This window comes from Lytechinus pictus, unplaced genomic scaffold (genome assembly GCF_037042905.1).
Source record: "Lytechinus pictus isolate F3 Inbred unplaced genomic scaffold, Lp3.0 scaffold_26, whole genome shotgun sequence".
NCBI classification, from domain to species: Eukaryota; Metazoa; Echinodermata; class Echinoidea; order Temnopleuroida; family Toxopneustidae; genus Lytechinus; species Lytechinus pictus.
Genome location: NW_026974146.1, coordinates 1,091,040 through 1,111,091, shown reverse-complemented (window position 1 = coordinate 1,111,091; position 20,052 = coordinate 1,091,040). Strand labels below are relative to the sequence as shown.

At 34.0% G+C, this 20,052-nt stretch overlaps 1 protein-coding gene across 1 annotated transcript; it reads left to right on the top strand.

Annotated features, from left to right (window-relative positions):
• The first annotated feature begins 1,467 nt into the window (after positions 1–1,467).
• On the top strand, positions 1,468–19,501 carry LOC135158024 (uncharacterized). Its single transcript, XM_064115263.1, has 6 exons — positions 1,468–1,681; positions 5,585–5,752; positions 6,478–6,642; positions 7,590–7,757; positions 8,670–8,819; positions 13,905–19,501. The coding sequence occupies exons 1-6, from the start codon at positions 1,523–1,525 to the stop codon at positions 14,010–14,012; spliced, it is 918 nt and encodes a 305-aa protein (XP_063971333.1). The 5' UTR covers positions 1,468–1,522; the 3' UTR covers positions 14,013–19,501.
• Positions 19,502–20,052: the final 551 nt, after the last annotated feature.

Below are 20,052 nucleotides of genomic sequence, written 5' to 3'. Positions count from 1 at the left end.
TAGTTCATGAAACTTGGACATTATACAAATAATGCATGTAAGCGCTTGCATGCAGGGCCAAATAATAAACAATGTGCGAGAAGAGCCAATGGATATACCGCACCGAGGTCTGCAGGACCGAGTGCGGTATATCCATTTGGCGAGTTGAGCCCGGGGGGGCCACTTCCATTCACGAGTGGATACCATACGCGACCATGGGGTCTCGAAAAGCACCCTAAACATGTAATTTTCATATTCTGAAAATGCACCCCTTAACAAGTATTGGCGTGTGAAACCCTACCCTTAACAAGTATTGGAAACAAAACGATACTCTTGGCAAGTATTCCGTGAAATGAACCCCTAAACATGTACAGGAATGTTTTATTGTTACGGGTCCTTCGGTCGTCAGCTTTACCTTATTTGGTTAAGTACGACCCCACCTTCTACACCTCGCGCAAATCGGACTCTAAACACGAAGTGTTGGGGCAAAATGGACATCCTTTATAAAACATTTTAATTTTGTTTTAACATTCCTGCAAATTCGACCCTAAACACGTAATTTTCCTAGTGAAATAGACACCCTTTTAAAATTATTTTTGTGTTTTTGACAACCTTATCACGTTACGTACGTAACATGCCATATCGTGAAAAGGACATCCGTTTTACGTGTTTTTTTGGTCGCGCATGGTATCCACTCGTCAATGTAAGTGGCCCCCCGGGGAGTTGAGTACAGAGTTCATTATTTACATCCTCTATGCACAAGAATGCGTGCGTTGTTTGTTTTATACAACCCCCACCCCCCCCCCTCACCCATGTTACTGATTTGCCCTGAATGCTATATTTGATCAAAATTCTAGACTATTCTATATAATTCCCAGAACTCGTACTATCCTGCACTCTGTCATCAGAGTGCAGGATAGTGCATTTTGGATGCAATAGTGCAATTCGCTGAATATCATTTGATCCGATTTGGACCAAACAGATTACAGGACATTCTTGGGATTTCTATAAAAGTGCAGCAATGTATCCCTAAATACCCTGTATGCATTTCAGGAACATGGCCAAGATTAAAGGTCATTTAAAGGTTAATTACCTCTGGCCGTGTTGGGAGTATAATTGCGTGGTATCATAACTTAGAATTATTTTGGATCAAGCTCATGAAACATCCGGTAATCAAGTACATGTATGAATGATTGTTTTGCACGTCTTCGGTCACATGATCATTGTCAAAGGTCATTTTGAGTCAATCGACATAATATTTTATCATAATAAGTGTTTTCTTCTGTGAATAATTATTCATTAGCTGTTTTCAAAGGCAGCACTGCTGCTATATCGAATTGCGTCATGCAGGCGAGACTGCCAGAGGTGTTCCACGTGTTTAAAACTTAATATTGATATTGAAAATGAAATATAATTTTTCATTTTAAATAAAAACAATAATTCTGAACCCAATGACAATAATAAATAAATAAATACATGTAAATACCAAATAATGCAATCAAAATAATGTAATTGTGATGTATTGCTCTACTTTCAGATCAAAATGCATATTGGTAGATTTTTAACTTCCTATGGACCAGGTATATCAAATGAGGTTGCATTGATGTTATGCTCAGCACCATTACTAAGGGATGTTATACTGAATGCAAGCTTTCACCCTACCTTCTATGAAACTCTTGCCAGAGAAGAAAGGAAAGCCACAGTAAGTAGAAATTCATCTTAAAGAATAAGATGGTCATGTTGATGTTAGAATTTATAAGGAGGAAGAAGATGATGAGTGATGATAGTAATAATGAGAATGACAGTGCTAAAAACAATACTGATAGTGATCTATAATTTTAGTCTATGTATCGTAATCTTTATATAATGCTGATGACTTTATATGATCACAATTTAAGTTACCTACATTATAGTGATTTGTTATGCCAGTCTTTTATAGTGACATTCCTAGATGCATGTAAGACAAATTAATGATTTAACAACCAATTTGGAAAAAAAAAATGATTTTTTAAAATATAAACTACCTTTTATCGATAAAAAGGGCAACACTTACAATAAGCCCAGTTTATCTGTTTTAGACGAACAGTATACAGGGCAACATAAAATGAATATACATGGACATAAACATAAAGCAAGCGATAATATGCACATGGATTATAACGAGTCAATTTTATTCATAACGAAATTCATAGTAAAGTAAGGAGAAGGGGGAGGAGGAGATGCTAACATGTGGTTTAACTTATTTTGTTCCGATTTTTTTTTACATGAATTCATAATTGTACTAACATATTGGTATGCCAAAAATATATAAATAATGCAAATACAAGTATATGAAGAAACAAGAATGGTTAGAATTTAGTATTCATATCTTAGAGAAGAAACTTGAAGGGCAAATGGGAGCTTGAAAAGAGATCAAGATGGGGAGAATGAGGAACAATGACTGATGGGAAGAAAGGGTATCGAACATAGTAAGATAGAAAATAGGTTGAGGGGAATAAAGAGAAAGAAGAGAGAGAGAGACAAAGAGAGAAAGAGAGAGAGAGAGAGGGGAGAGGGCAAAGAGAAGGGAAAAGAAATCAGTCCTTATGCCGTAATAACCTTAACAGCGTAATAATGCCAGGCATATTAACGATCTATTATTTCTATATTAGGAAGCTAAAACAAAGCAAATGTAGCATATAATCACATTGATGGTTTGTGATGGAGCTTTGCTCGGACCAGACATATCAAATGAGGTACAGTGTAGTAGTACTAATGTGATTAGCACCAATCTGTAAATAATGTTACTGGGGCCAATCTTTCAACCTACATGTAGAGCTCTGCTTTTATGAAGCTCTTGGTAAAAAGAGAAAGAAAGAAACGTTTAAATAGATTACAATGGATAGTTGATGGACAAAGACATTGTACATGTACATTTACAAGCAGTAGTGTAGCGGTTCTGACCGTGTTCGAATCCCAACATGACCTAGCGTCCTTTGGCAAGGTGTCAATCTACAATTTGCCACTCTCCACCCAGGCATTAAATGGGTACCCGGTAGGATGCGAAAGCCTATAAATAGTATGCCTAGCAATTGAGTCTTAGAACTCTTGTTGGAGTGCTTTTCAGGGAGTGGAGAAGGTGCATACATTGTATGCGGGCATGCAAGGATCCGTTGACCGGGGTAATGATATTTCTGTAAAGCTCTTAGTGACATTGTTCCGTTGTGTTAAGTGCTGTATAAATGCAAAATATTATTATTATCAAATATGTATTATAACATACCCTCTAGATTGTTTTAAATAACAAACAAAAGGTGAATTAATATCCTTGATATTTTTTTGTTTTACATGTACTGCACAGGTTTAGTGTCCAGCTAATTCTGTTATGAAGTTCTGGTTATAATCGCTACACAGGTTTACATAATTATGTAGGCCTGTATATTAAGTAACTGACTAATACCGATTCATGATTCTTTTCATACATCTTTGATTAATACTGATGTATGTACAAGGAAGAACATAACAAATATCATGTTTAAAGGGGAAGTTCACCCAGACAAAAAGTTGAATAAAATAACAGAAAATATAAAAAAAAATATTGAAGGTTCAAGAAAAATCCATCATAATGAATAAATGAAGTTATTATTAAATATTTGATTGATGTTATACCTGTATGCTAGTAAATTCTTTTCATATCGTTTGGTGAAAATAAATCATCACAAACCGTTAAGATATTTGAAATGTATGCATTTTATATTATGTATTATTTTGGGCAGCTGCCCTTTTTATGACGTTACCAATATGGAAAAATGTAATTGTATAGGGATAAAATATACATTTAAGAATAAATTTTTGTACTACATGTATGTAGACAATATTATCTGAGAGTGCTTATAAATAAAGGAGACTAAATGAGATTAAAAAAAAAATCTGTTTCTAATGCACAGGTATGCTGTCATTTAAAATGTGTTATACTTTCAAGTGTTTTGACGCAAAAACATGGAATCGTTTTTAACTTTATAAAATCCATATCTTCCTAGACATCTTTTAATTGATAATACTTCATAATCATGGAGGTTATAAAGGGAAATATTAGCTTTAAAAGTTACATGTAGGAGAGAAAGTAGATCATTGAATTTCAGAGGTGCATGTGGTATTTGTATGAGAGTGATATTGAATGACAATGTCCATGATACATGTGTGTATTACAGTATAGGGAATATATACACATAGAGTGAAGGTAATTAAAAATGACCAGGTGGGTTGGATTGAGATGGTTTGCAGGGTGAAGGCTTCTGAAAATGGAATACATCTATGTAGACATGCAGTAGCAGCACATGTTGTTCTTGAAAGAATGTTTGAAATTATTAAGTTCTTTGCATCGAAAAGTAATTATAGGTCACATCAATTACAGGCTTTTGTAAACTTGTAAATCATCCAAATTTGTTTTGAGAATAATAATAATTGGCATATAGCGCTTTATCAATCTAGACTTCTCAAAGCACTTCATAATTATTATTACCCATTCACTTAATCAATCTTTAAGCAGCCTGTTTTTATAGGTGCACACCTGCTAAACCAACCACAATGATGGTTGTTTCCTACCGGTACTCAATCAATTAGTACCTGGGTAAGAGTGGCAAAGTGTTGATTTATGCCTTGCCAAAGGACGCTACGCCATGGTGGGATTCGAAAACATGACCCTCTGATTACAAGGCGAGAGTCAGAACCGCTACACCACTGCGCTTCCACAAGAATAAGGCAGTTAATATTATATAATGCCAACAGTACATAACCAAGATAAACGATTTTGAAAAATTTAATTCTTTCAATATTCAGAGGTTTTAGTATTAACATAATACATGCACTTAAACAGAAAAGCTATATAATGAAAATAAAGTGTTTGGATATGGTTGATGTAGAAACATGGAATCTTTTTAACTTTATCCATATGTGATTCTTCCTAGTCATCTCTTATGATAATACACATGGAAGATATAAAGAGAAATATCAGCTTCAAAAAGTTGAAGAGAAAGTAGATCATTGAATATCAGAGGTACATGTGGTATGTGTATGAGAGTGATATTGACCATGATACATACAATGTATACAGTACAATGAGAGCTACATTGAGTGTATACATGGAACATAACAATAGGATGAAATGAACAATGACCAGGTAGTTTAGATTGAGATGGTATGCAGGGTAAAAGGTTACTGAAAATAGAATACAAATATGAAGTAACAAACATATCACAGAGTATCTGGGATTATTATTGTCTTCACATGTATGATCTTAAATTGATCATTTTTGTGATATCTCAGAAATTGTTGAAAGTGATGCTATAATGTTGAATCAGGGTACAGAGATAACCTGTAATGATTCCTTCTTTCACGATTTATAGGTATTAAAAATGTTTAGTCCTTTAACAAAATACACCTCAACAGAAAAGCTGTAAAACCTAAACAGGTATGGATGCTAAAATGTTATGTTGTGAAATACATCTATGCAAACATTAGCCTTATCAACACATTTTTGAACCAGTTAAACTTGAAGCATTACAGCATGATCATACCATCTGATATGTACATGTATGTTTAATGATCAATGTTTGTACACATGTAGGTCCATACTCTTAAGATTTGGAATAATGAGCCTCTATCATCAGCCTCTTCACATCACCTAGTTGAAGCTTTATGCTCCCTACCTAACCTGACTAACCTGATGCTGAGAGGAGTTTGTGACCAGGAGGAGTTCTGTTCTTATATGAATGAGAAGGCTTCAACCTTGAAGGTATATCCGCCTCTACTTTATACCCACACCATGCTTGAAAACGTGGAATAATAAAAAAAAATGTTTATCTAATTTTATTGTTAAATACATTAAAGAACATATTTTTATACTATTTAGGAGTGATTATTAATAAAGGAGACTAGATGAGTAAATGTTTTGGAAATTTGGCTCTAATGCACAGGTATGCTGTAATTGAAACAATTTGTCATGTCCTCAAGTGTTTGGTTATGACTGATGTAGAAATAAAGAATTGTTTACAACTTTGTCCGTCAGTCAGTTTTACAAGATATTTCTTCATAAAATAGGTATACGTGGAAGATAAAAAGAGAAATATCAGCTTTAACAAGTTAAGAGAGAAATTAGATAATTGAATATCAGAGGTGCATGTGGTATGTGTATGAGAGTGATATTGACCATGATACATACAATGTATACAGTACAGTGAGAGCTACATTGAGTGTATACATGGAACATAACAATAGGATGAAATGAACAATGACTAGGTGGTTTAGATTGAGATGGTATGCAGGGTAAAAGGTTACTGAAAATATACTTCAACAGAAAAGCTGTGAAGCCTTATCAGGTATGGATGCTAAAATGTTATGTTGTGAAATACATATCCAAACATTAGCCTTATCAACACATTTTTGAACCAGTTTTACCACATGATCATACCGTCTGATATGTACATGTATGTTTAATGATCAATGTTTGTACACATGTAGGTCCATACTCTTGTGATTAGGAATAATAAGCCTCTATCATCAGCCTCTTCACATCACCTAGTAGAAGCTTTATGCTCCCTACCTAACCTGACTAACCTGATGCTGAGTGGAGTTTGTGAAGAGGAGATCTATTCTCATCTGAATGAGAAGGCTTCAACCTTGAAGGTATGCTTGCTTCTACTTTATACGTATAACATGTTTGAAAACATGGAATAATGAAGAAAAAAAAGTCTAATTTTATTGTGTTAAATACATTTAAGAACATATTTTTATACTATTTAGGAGTGTTTATTAATAAAGGAGACTAGATGAGTAAATGTTTGGGAAATTTGGCTCTAATGCACAGGTATGCTGTAATTGAAAAATTGTCATATCATCAAGTGTTTGGTTATCGTTGATGCAGAGATAAGGAATTGTTTACAACTATGTCCGTCTGTGATTTTGACTAGACATCTCTTAATAAAATTGGTATACATGGACGATATAAAGAGAAATATCAGCTTCAAAAAGGTGGGAGAGAAAGTAGATCATTGAATATCAGAGGTACATGTGGTATGTGTATGAGAGTGATATTGACCATGATACATACAATGTATACAGTACAATGAGAGCTACATTGAGTGTATACATGGAACATAACAATAGGATGAAATGAACAATGACCAGGTGGTTTAGATTGAGATAGTATGCAGGGTAAAAGGTTACTAAAAATAGAATACAAATATGGAGTAACAAACATATCACAGAGTATCTGAGATTATTATGGTCTTCACATGTATGATCTTAAATTAATCATTTCATGATATCTCAGAAATTGTTCAAAGTGATGATATAATGTAGAATAAGGGTACAGAGATTACCTGTAACAATTCCTTATTTCAAGATTCAGAGATATTCAAAATATGCAGTCCTTTAACAAAATACACCTCAACAGAAAAGCTATAAAGCCTAAACATGTATGGATGCTAAAATGTTATGTTGTGAAATACATCTATGAATACATTAGCCTTATCAACACATTTTTGAACCAGTTCAACTTGAAGGATTACAGCATGATCATACCATCTGATATGTATATGTATGTTTAATGATCAATGTTTGTACACATGTAGGTCCATACTCTTCAGATTGTGAATTACCAGCCTCTATCATCAGCCTCTTCACATCACCTAGTAGAAGCTTTATGCTCCCTACCTAACCTGACTAACCTGATACTGAGTGGAGTTTGTGACAAGGAGGAGTTCTATTCTCATCTGAATGAGAAGGCTTCAACCTTGAAGGTATGCTTGCTTCTACTTTATACTCATAACATGTTTGAAAATATGGAATAATCAAAAAGTGTTTATTCGATTTTATAGTGTTAAATATGTTAGAGAACATAATTTTTTATACTATTTAGATGTATTGTATGGGAGTGTTTATTAATAAAGGATACTAGATGAGTAAATGTTTTGGAAATTTGACTCTAATGCACAGATATGCTGTAATTGAGAAATTGTCAATTCATTATCGTCAAGTGTTTGGTTATGATGTCGAAACATGGAATCCTTTTGAACTTTATCCATATGTGATTCTTCCTAGTCATCTCTAATATGATAATACGCATGGAAGATATAAAGAGAAATATCAGCTTCAAAAAGGTGGGAGAGAAAGTAGATCATTGAATATCAGAGGTGCATGTGGTATGTGTATGAGAGTGATATTGACCATGATACATACAATGTATACAGTACAATGAGAGCTACATTGAGTGTATACATGGAACATAACAATAGGATGAAATGAACAATGACCAGGTGGTTTAGATTGAGATGGTATGCAGGGTAAAAGCTGGAATGGAAAATGGTATATACATGTACAAACATGATATGAATATATATACTGTTTCCTTGCTGATTCACATATATATACCTGCCTCACAACTTGGCATCAGTTCCAAATTAATGTTTTTCAATCAACATTACATATACATGTGTCTTTTGGCAAGACAATAAATATGTTTTTGTTCTACTCTACCTATGTTTAGTGAGTTGGTGTCTGATGACATATTTCTTTAGAATACATCTCAATTGCTAAGGAATATAGTACTCATAATTAATAGATTTACATTAAAAATGAATAGTTTTAATGTTATTTTAAATCTTGTGTGTGTGTGTTATGAAAGATATATTTTTGTGTGTTCATTGCCATAGGTTAGAAAGCTTACTCTGAATGCATTGTCAATCTCATCCAGCAACCTAGCAGAAGCACTGTGTATTATGCCCAATCTTACTGACTTAACATTGAGTTCTTTGAACAGAAAGATCTACCTTACGTTGAAAACGAAAGCATCATCTATACAGGTTTGTGTTACAAAGAGTTTTTTTTTTTTGGTCATCATTATATCAGATTGTCATTTAATTTGATTTATATTTGTAATTATTTTTTTTTTCGGTTGAAGGTCAGTACACCTCAGAAAATGTTGATTTGAATCAATAGGGAAAAATCAGACAAGCACAATGCTGAAAATTTCATCAAAATCGGATGTAAAATAAGAAAGTTATGATATTTCAAAGTTTCGCTTATTTTTAACAAAATAGTTATATGAACGAGCCAGTTACATCCAAATGAGAGAGTCGATGATGTCACTCACTCACTATTTCTTTTGTTTTTTGTTTGAATTATACAATATTTCAATTTTTACGAATTTGACGATTAGGACCTCCTTGCCTGAAGCACAAAATGTTAAAATAATGGAGTTCCACGTGTTCAGGGAGGAGTGAAACTTCATTTCACATGACAATGACGCGAAAATAAAAACATTTCATATTTCATATATTAAAGTACAAAAGAAATAGTGAGTGAGTGATGTCATCAGTTCTACATTTGCATACCGACCGAGATGTGCATATAACTGTTTTGTGAAATGAAGCGAAAATTTAAAATGCCATAACTTTCTTATTTTACATCCAATTTTGATGAAATTTTCAGTGTTATGCTTGTTGAATTTTTCTCTTTTTATTCAAATCAAGTTTTTGTTGGAGTGGACTTGTCCTTTAATTTATCATCGTAACATTGATTTTACGATTATGAACTCAATGTGAAGCCTTGATCGGCTATTAAAATTAAAAGAGTTGTTATTATACTATGTTATGTATTGGTTATGGGTGTGTGTGTGTGTGTGTGTGTGTGTGTGTGTTTGCTTTGTTTATTTTGCTTTATAGGATATAATGATTTATGAATGGTCATTCAATAAAGTTTGTTTGAAATAGGATTGAAATAGGATAGTGGATATTGACAGGCTGCTAATTGGATTGAAGTGTTAGTACGGGATAGTTTACTACCCTGGAATTTGAATATCAATTTCAAATTTATTAATTCTGTTTGGTAAATACTAGGAGCAAAATTTGTAGGTCTAGCAAAGAAATGGAAATTTACCCAGTATCAAAACTACATGTAGTGCTTGTCTTCGACGGTTATTAAGGTTAACCATGATTAGATATTGTATTCTAGATTAATTTAGTGCCCTAATTAAAGGAGACTAGATGAGATTTCTTTTTCAAATTTGGTTCTAATGCACAGGTACATGTATGCTGTAATTGAGAAATTGTCATATCTTCAAGTGTTTGGTTATGATGTAGAAACATGGAATCCTTTTTAACTTTATCCATATGTGATTCTTCCTAGTCATCTCTAATATGATAATACACATGGAAGATATAAAGAGAAATATCAGCTTCAAAAAGGTGGGAGAGAAAGTAGATCATTGAATATCAGAGGTACAAGTGGTATGTGTATGAGAGTGATATTGACCATGATACATACAATGTATACAGTACAATGAGAGCTACATTAAGTGTATACATGAAACATAACAATAGGATGAAATGAACAATGACCAGGTAGTTTAGATTGAGATGGTATGCAGGGTAAAAGCTGGAATGGAAAATTGATATGAATATATATACTGTTTCCTTGCTGACTCACATATATATATACCTGCCTTTCAACTTGGCATCAGTTTCAAATTAATGTTTTTCAACCAACTTTACATATATCTTTTGGCAAGACAATAAATATGTTTTTGTCCTGCTCAACCTATGTTTAGTGAGTTGGTGTCTGATGACATATATCTGTAGAATATACATCTCAATGGCTCTATAGTACACATAATTAATAGATTTATAATTAAAAATGAATAATTGTAATGTTGTTTTGATTTTTTGTTTTTAAATCTTATGTGTGTAATGAAAGATATATGTTTGTGTGTTGAATACATTAGACTTGTCAACAATCTCATCCAGTGACCTAGCAGAAGCACTGTGTATTATGCCAAATATTACTGACATTAATAACATTGAGTTATTATACTATGTTATGCATTGGTTATGGGTGTTTGTGTGTTTTGCTTGTTTGCTTTATTTATTTTGCTTTATAGGATATAATAATTTATGAATGGTCATTCAATAAATTTTGTTTGAAATAGAATAGTGGATATTGACAGGCTGCTAATTGGATTGAAGTGTTAGTACGGGATAGTTTACTACCCTTGTATTTAAATATCAATTTCAAATAGTTTATTAATTCTGTTTGGTAAATACTAGGAGCAAAATTTGTAGGTCTAGCAAAGAAATGGATATTTACCCTTTAGGTGGTTTCAAACCGCCTCGATCACAAGAATCCCCGTTAAATTACGAGAACTTTTTTAGGCTGAAAAATACCCATTAATTATTCCTGCATTCACACCGCCCTGAAACATACCCTTCGGGATAAGTTCCTGAAGTTACGAGCATGCGCAGTATGGTCTGATAAGCAGCAAGGCGCGAAATTCAAAATCACTAGCCCAGCAGCAACCCATGCACGGCGCCGCACCCAACGACACGCTGGGCTAAAAGTTCCCGTAATTTGCTTTCAGACCGCCAAAATACCCACGACCTTGGAAAAATCCCCGCGAAAGTTCTCGTAATTTCGCCAAGTACCTACTATTTATCGGGTATTTTCTTTCGGGGATATTACGCGTAGTTTGCTTTCACACCGCCAAAATACCTGGTATTTTCTGATCGGGGTAAATTTCCCGATCAGAGAATACCTGGAACTGGCAAACTTCGAGGCGGTCTGAAACCACCTAGTATCAAATGTTGCAATGAACAGTCTGCAAAATTACATGTAGTGCTTGTCTTCGATGGTTATTAAGGTTAACCATGATTAGATATTGTATTCTAGATTAATTTAGTGCCCTAAATGAATCACAGTCCTACTTCCTGGATGTTATGCACTATAGACTTTAATTAATAATGCTGAATAGAAATTAGAATGAAATCCAATATTTTTTAGAGAAAGGAACTGTTTGTAGAATTTTCAAAATTGTGAACTTTGTAAAAGAAAAATATTCATGATTTTTCTACAAAGACAATCACTATACATGCACATGATCTGTTTTAATGCATGGAGCTATTCATGTTGAACTAATGGTGCAATCCATTATGCTATACCAACCAGTAAACTCCAGAAAGTAATTTACATTCCATTTGTCTAGATGTTTACAATTATTGCGTACTTGACCTTGTAGTCTACCAAAGTCAGAAATAGTCAAATGAAGGGGATCATGTACATGAATGTAATTAACATGATAACAAATGTGAATGGCTTGTACACATTTTAGGGAATCTCCCTGACACTTTTACATAGTGTATATAAACAATTGGGATGAAAAATAAAACTTAAGAAAGTAAGTGAGACTCTATCCTGTGGATAATGACATGTGAACTCTGAATTTTATACATCTCTGTTAAATGTTAGGAATTACTGTGTACATTTACTAAACATCTAGATGGGCATCATCTTGTTTATTTTCAAAAGATAAATTTAACATTCTATCAAATAAACCATCTAACCTTTAGAGAACAATGTGAGCTCTTTTTACATTGCTTCAAGGTATCAGGAATGTTTATTATTAATTACTATTGCCTTCACTGACATCTAGGTGTCTATTTCAGATATTAATGCTTATTCTTAAAGTGCATTTTGGGTCATTATTTAGTGAGTCTCAGAAAGGGAAACATTTTTTAAGAGACCCATATCACAGTCAACTTTAAATTTAGATTTTATAACAGTTTACGATGGAAAAAGGATTGATGATGCAAAGTTTGTCTAACAATATAGAATGATAGATGTAAAGATAAAAAGGGGGCATAGTATACTGTTTTGGGAGACTATTAGATATTGAGAAAAAGAAAGATGGAGGAGTAAGGATAGGAAAGAGTGGTGGAATTTTTAAATTACATGTATCCTGTTTGATGAAATGATGAGAACCCGGGGGGGGGGGGGGACTTCCATTGGCGAGTGGAAGCATTGGTATGTTTAATTTATTGAGAAAACAGAAAGTTCTATTTTAATGTAATTGCTAGATGTTGGAAACAATTTCAAAATGATTATAACTTGCAAAAGCTGTAATTCCATCAGAACAATGGAGTATTAAAGAAAGAAAATGATTGTAAAAAACAATGTGTCAAATAACATAGAAGGTCAATTCTTTTAATGATAAAGGATGTGAAAATAAAAAGAAAATAGATACATGTATTGATGTATATATTTATCAATTTCAAAATGATTATAACTTACAAAAGCTGAACATTTAATTCCATCAGAACTATGGAGTATTAAAGCAAGAAAAATATTAATACAGTAAAAACAATGTGTGTCAAATAACACAGAAGGTCAATTCTTTTAATGATAAAAGATCTGAATTGTAAGTGGCAAGTTCAATTCTTGAAAGTAGGTCGTAGGTGATACATGAAAATTGTATTTGTTTTCTACATGTACAATGTAAGCAAAGGTTATTTGTGTTGAAAACTCAAAATAATGCAAGGAAATATTGAAGTTCTTTGATATGGTTTTCCATGAATTTCAGATGGTCAATTTTTAGACAATAACAATCGAGAAATTTAAGAGGATACATAACAGTATAAAAAGGACACAAAACACCAGATAATCATATTGAGTAATTTTATTGTGATAAACACTATATTCATGTTGCATTGTCTGTCTCTTCTCTTTCTCTCTCTCTCTATTTTCTTTTTGTCCTCAGATCTTCCTCCTGTTCTCTTCCTCATCACTATTTTCAAAATTTGCCTCGTTTAAATTTTCTTCTAGAGACGCAAGAGACGTCTTCTTTTGATGTGAAGTTGAGGAGATATAAAAAACTTTGTGCTCTGCACCCCTATGGAGCATGCTTTGCACTCTCTGTAAGTGTTGGCAACCTCCGCATGCATTAATCATCCCCCTTTAAAAGTCCAAATCAGAATCCGCGCCTGATATGACCTATATAAAATTTATATAAAAGAAGAAAGGTATATTCTATGCATGATACAATTTTGAGCATTATGAAAATGAGAATAAAGAAATGATTTGGTGAATTATTATTTCCAATGATGCTTCTATTCTTTCAGGGTTCTTTCCCTCAGATCAGCAAAGGAAATTTCATGTTCAATGGAATGCCTCAGAAGGATCTTCAATCATTCTTACAAACACTAACTGACATTGACATTCTACGGTAGGTGAACTAATAAACTTATTAAGGTAAAGGTGACCTCTTCACTCAGACTGATACAACCTAGATACATGTATGATCAATGTATAAACAGTTCTTATACTGCTCATTAATTTGATCATTACAATGGGCCAACTCATTTATAAATGTATGACAAATAAAATAATAACCTAAACTGGTCATGAAATGGCTTTTGTAGTTATGCTCCAGGCATACGATAATTGTACCTAAACTGGTCATGTAAATGAAATAACTATTTACAGTACTAATTCATAATTATGAGAAACATAATGATTGTACTTAAACTGATCGCGTCGTGGTCTAGTGGTTCTGACTCTCGCCTTTCAAACAGGGTCGTGGGTTCGAATCCTAGCCATGGCGTGTTTTCCTTCAGCAAGAAATTTATCCACACTGTGCTGCACTCGACCCAGGTGAGGTAAATGGGTACTGGCAGGAAGAAATTCATCAAAAAGCTGTGTGCATCACAATCGGTAGACTAGCTTAGCTGGGGTAATATAGGAGTGCCTTGAGCACCTAGCAAGGTGGATACATGCGTTATACAAATCCTATGTTATTTTTATTTTATCATGAATCTGCTTCATCCAATAGTAATTAATTAATATAAGGTATACAATATGTACTTGAAAAGGTCTTGAACAGCTTTTTTACAATACTAAATTCATTTGAGGAATGCAATAGTTGTACCTAAATTGTTCATAAAACAGCTTTTTAAGATACTAGTTTAAATGTACAAGGAATACAATAGTTGTATTTAAATTGGTCATAAAACAGCTTTTTGTGCAATACTAATTTATATGTATTAGTCAGGGGCCTTATAGGCCCATAATTTGAAGTTTTGGGGACAAAAGCACCAAACTTTCCCTATGTCACTATTACGTCAATAGCTTCATTTTTTCCCACATAACATGGTGTTGAAAATTGCATCTTCATGCAAAGATATGCTAATTTATGTAAATTAGCAGTAATTTATGCATGAAGCCATATGCCAATAGAAATTAATTAATAAAAGTTAATAAAAAGATACCAAACTATAGAAAAGTCTCTATCAGGTCAATAGCTTTAATGTTTCCCACAGAACAAATTGAAAATTTTGTCTTCATGCAAAAGTATGTTAATTTATGTAAATTAGCAGTTAATTTATGCATGAATAGTAAAAATTAGTAAAAAGGAATAAAAAGAAACCAAACTTAAAGAAAATCTCTTTCAGATCGATAGCTTTAATTTTCCCTATCAAACGTGCTATTGAAAATCCCGTCTTCATGCAAAATATGCTAATTTATGTAAATTAGCAATTATTTAAAAACATATGCTATTTTGCTAATTATTTCTGCTAATGGAAATAATTCTGTATAAATAATAAGTGCTGCTTATTGAAGCAAATTTGATGCAAATTTATCTTAAGAGAAACAGAACCCTCTTTGAACGGGTGTCCATTTTAAATCCTGTCCCCCATTCTCACTCCCTACACACTGGCGTAAATATAATCCAGTCGGAGCAAGGGGGGGTGAGCAATATATTGACAGGAAAATTCAAAACTTTGGAGACACCCCATGTATACGGAGATATATAGCCATGTACTATCTGTCAGTTAAAGTCTGATTTTCTCAATAGCTATAAAGTATATATGGATCACAGTTAAGCAAATTTTCAGTCGTTTGGGAAACAAAATGGTGTCCAAAAATCTCTTTCAAGTTGTGTAATAATCACATCATGGGCAATGTATTCAGACTGATTCTGCCCGATTATGGCCTGATTCAGATGGATTAGAGGAGTTCCCCCAAATAGAGAAGAATGGGTCCGGAATATGTCCAGATTCAGCGCAGAATCGCCAAGAATTGACCAAATCAATTTTGGTCATCCCCCAAAAAGCAGAATGCCAACACGAATAGTGGCAAGAATCGACCCAAGCATGTCCAAAATCCACCCAAAATAATATGACCCGATATCTCTGATTACAGCCAAACGATGGCCTGAATGTGGACCCGAATCAGAACAAATGCGCCGAGCTCGGACGGTTCGGGACAGTTGTGCCCAGAATGATACAAATAGGTCCAAAACTACCCAGAAAACTCCAAATGCCTCCCCTAATCAAACTGAATGTCGCCCGATTACATCCCAAATGTGGCCCGAATGAAATTTGTTGTGGTCACATTCGGGAATATTCTGGAGGGTATTCGGCTGGTTTTGAACATTTCAAAATGAGCTGAATTTCTCAGCGAATGTTCCCGAATTTTCTCGCATTTATGAAGGCAATACAGAATATTCCTGAAACCACCCGAATACGTGTATATGGATGGATTCGCAGCTGATTCGGTTCCGTTCTAACCCTAGCTTTAGGCAAGGGTTACACCAAAACCAAATTCTCCCAAACAAATTCGGACCACTTCTGCCCAAAATGGCCTGGATTCGGTACTTATTCGTCTCCGATACGGGGAGCTCCTGGAATCAATTCGGAAGGATCCGGGACTATTCTGTTCTCCCTCGCCATATACAAGAACACTCGTGGAGAGATTCTGCTTGTCTTGAAATGTTCAAAACCAGCCGAATATCCTCCAAAATGTGGCCATGACAAATTTTATTCGAGCCACATTCGGGATGTATTCGGATAATGGAATTCGGTTGAATTTGGGGAGGCATTTGGACAATTATTTTGGGAAGTCAATAGCTCCGATTCGGGACCTGTTCCAGACCGATTCGACTCTGATTCGGTCTGAAATTGATTGGGAGAATTCGGTTTTGGTGTTACCCTAGTTTTAGTGATAGAGATCAATTCATAAGCCAATTAAGAAATATCACTAAATTATTCAGGTCACCGTCAACCTAGGGACGACAGAAAAAGAAGGATCAGGGGGGCGTTTCATGAAAGGACTTGTCTGACGTTTTATCCGACAAGTCCCATTTTATCCGACAGTTACCATAGTAACAGTACCTCTCAGCCAATCAACATCAGAGAAAGATGTCAGATCTGACAACTTGTCGGATGAAAATGTTGATGAAACACTCCCCAGGTCTCTTTGCTCAAATCTGAAAAATGTACATAGTTGTCAGAGGGGCAGACATGGACAGCTTTTTCTGACATGAGAACCATCCATATACCCTACTTTTTCTGACAGGGGAACACTCTACTTGGGAAAGAAATCTGACCTCTTGAATTGCTTTGAAAAAAAGATGAAATACTGGTTTAACTTTTCCATATGATTTGGGTTTTTTAATTGTGAAAGGGGTATACACAGGATTTATAATTTGCATAAATTTGCATTTTAAACATGATACCCTCCTCTGGTCGCATGGAAAGTCACCATAATGAATGAATTGTGTAACAGTGCCTCATATATAGTGTTGTGCTCGTCCCTCTGTTTAAAACCTCGAAATATGATAGTTGATGTGTTTAACACATATTTGCAGAAATTTTGCATAAATTTGCATTAATTAACATTGAAAATTGATTCCTTTTCGGGAACTGTACAGAAATCAATCTAGATTTGATGCCCCATCATAATAAATCCCAAATACCCCCCCCCCCCCCAAAAAAAAAAAAAGGCTTCTAGAAAAGTTTAGGTCTGTACTATACATATACAGTAATTTACGGTGAATAGTGTGATTTTGCATAATTTGGCATAAATTAGCACTATGAAATTGAACTCCAGTCATTGATCCTATCAAGAATTAATGCTTATGGTACCAGTGACACACGTGGAAAAGTAATTGTGATTTTGACAATTCTATATGTGGAGATATGATAAAATATGTGTTTTTACATATAATTTGCATAAATTAACCTTAAGAATTGATTCATACTCACCAATTTTATAAAAGTTGACCTGCAGTTGAATATTTAGCAAAAGAAGACCCAAATGCACAAAAATTGTGCATTTGAAAATTATTTTTAGTGAGATATGGTGAATTATGAGTTTTTTGCATAAAATTTGCATAAATTAGCATTTTAAAATAGGGTGCCCCTCACCGATTTCGAGGCACACTATCTAGAATTAATGCTTTTGATACCAGGGACCCACATGCAAAAAATGGTGCTTTTGTAAATTCTGTCCCCAAAATTTTGCTAAGGCCCCTGACTATATATGGAATACAGTAATTGTACCTAAATTGGTTGTGAAACTGCTTCGTACAATACTATACAAATTATACAATGATGGTCAAAGATTTGGCTTAAACTAGTCACATCGAAGGAACATCAATCGGACCCTTCCCCTGAGGGCCATCGGCCTAAAGGCCCCCTCACACTGAATTGCCTGAAATATGCCTTGCGATGGCTGGGGGAAGGCATTCTTAAAATCGTCTTCAATGGTAACTGATAGTATAATCATATTTACCCTTCGTGTTTGGGTTCGTACACCTTCTGAACTAACAGCTGCAATTATTCAAATTCGCGCAGAAATTTTGAACATGTTTGAAATTCCCTGACGAATTAAGAAATCGTTGGTCATCTTTTGAATTCGCATCTCTTATTTAGTCTGTGGTATTAAATCGTTTGTTTATCATGTGTATCGTTCGTTTGTTATTGTCGCGCATAGTCCCTCATCGCGCTTTTGCCAAAGTGGACTTCTCGAAAGAAGCCTTAACCATAGAGCTATTAGCTCTATGCCTTAACGAAGCAACACGATGACACAAATGTACAATATTGCCCGATCTATTCCCTCGTCTTCGTTTCTAATCGCACGCCATATCAAAACATTGCTCCCTGTTCGTTTGTCTTACTGGGTTATATAAATCCTTCACTCGCCTTCGGCTGCAATTTACTCAAAGAGGTGAACCGAAAAATCTATATCCTTCGCATGTCATATTTATCCTTAGCTAACCGTTTGTTGATAAAATTTGACAATAGTTACTGATCGCATGATTTGACGGAAATTTTATTTTAATTCGTTGAATTTGCGTGCATTTCGTGCATTTTTCCCATTAGTCCGCCTACATTCGGTCAGGTGTGAGGGGGCTTTAAGGGAAAATTGTACTATTGATGTTTCTGAATGTGAACAGATTTAGTCTGTTCAGAGAATGAGTCTTTGTATACATGTATATGTTGTATATCCCTTCCAGCTATATCATTCCTCATCATATGTAAAAAAAAATTAAGAAAAAAGTTGATAACTTTCCTAAGGAGAAAAATGGACTATGCGTGACATTGACAATATAGGTCTATAGACTATGCCATCGTCACTGGGTGATGTTAACAACCTGTTTATGCAATCATAAATATCAATTTAAAGTATTTTGACCATGGTATTCCATATTTTCTGAACCAAAATCAATGTTTAATCTGTCAAAGTTTTCTATGCATTATCACGCCAAACTCTTCTAACAATACTTTATACAACCTGGAATTCTGTTATGCTATAGTTACCTTCAATTCTTTTATCTTTATCATACAGAAGAAAGTCACTCCTTTAATTCTATTTTTTGTAACCACAGTAGGAATTACAATTCATAATGATTTAAAGTGAAATGCTCATGTAACCGAAATAATGAAAAAAACAATAAAAAGTTATATATGTTAAGAAAATTGAAAGCTTACAATGTACCTGAATGTGATTTGTTAACAGTGTAATTAGGGTATGTAAGACCAGTCCTAGAGTATTGTGTACCTCTATTCGCTGCTTCTCTTACTTTGAAACAGATAAAAGTTATTGAAACTGTTCAGAAAAGAGCATATTATTAGGAACCAAGTATCTATCATATATATGACATGGTTTCAAATACCTCAAATTTGACATCACTTGAAAGTCGAAGAGTAAAACTTACCACAGATTTCGCTTTAAAGTTAGAAATGAATCAATTGTACAAAAACTGGTTACCTCCACTGAAAACAAATGCTTTCAATTTACGACATACGAATAAATATAAGGAGATTCCATGTAAAACAAAAAGATTTCAGAACAGTGCTTTTCCAAGTCTGATAAGATTATTAAATAGTACCACATGTGGTAAATAAGTTTGCAAATTGTGTAATGAATGTGCAATATTGTATTATTTATAATTTTATTTTTATCCATTTTATCTCCATTTTTAAC

Bases quoted from the DNA above. Each gene is read 5' to 3' on its own strand.
- LOC135158024 (XM_064115263.1), top strand. From the start codon at position 1,523: ATGCATATTGGTAGATTTTTAACTTCCTATGGACCAGGTATATCAAAT. The intron at 5,753-6,477 runs GTATATCCGCCT...GTACACATGTAG, and splicing joins AGAAGGCTTCAACCTTGAAG to GTCCATACTCTTGTGATTAG. The intron at 7,758-8,669 runs GTATGCTTGCTT...TCATTGCCATAG, and splicing joins AGAAGGCTTCAACCTTGAAG to GTTAGAAAGCTTACTCTGAA.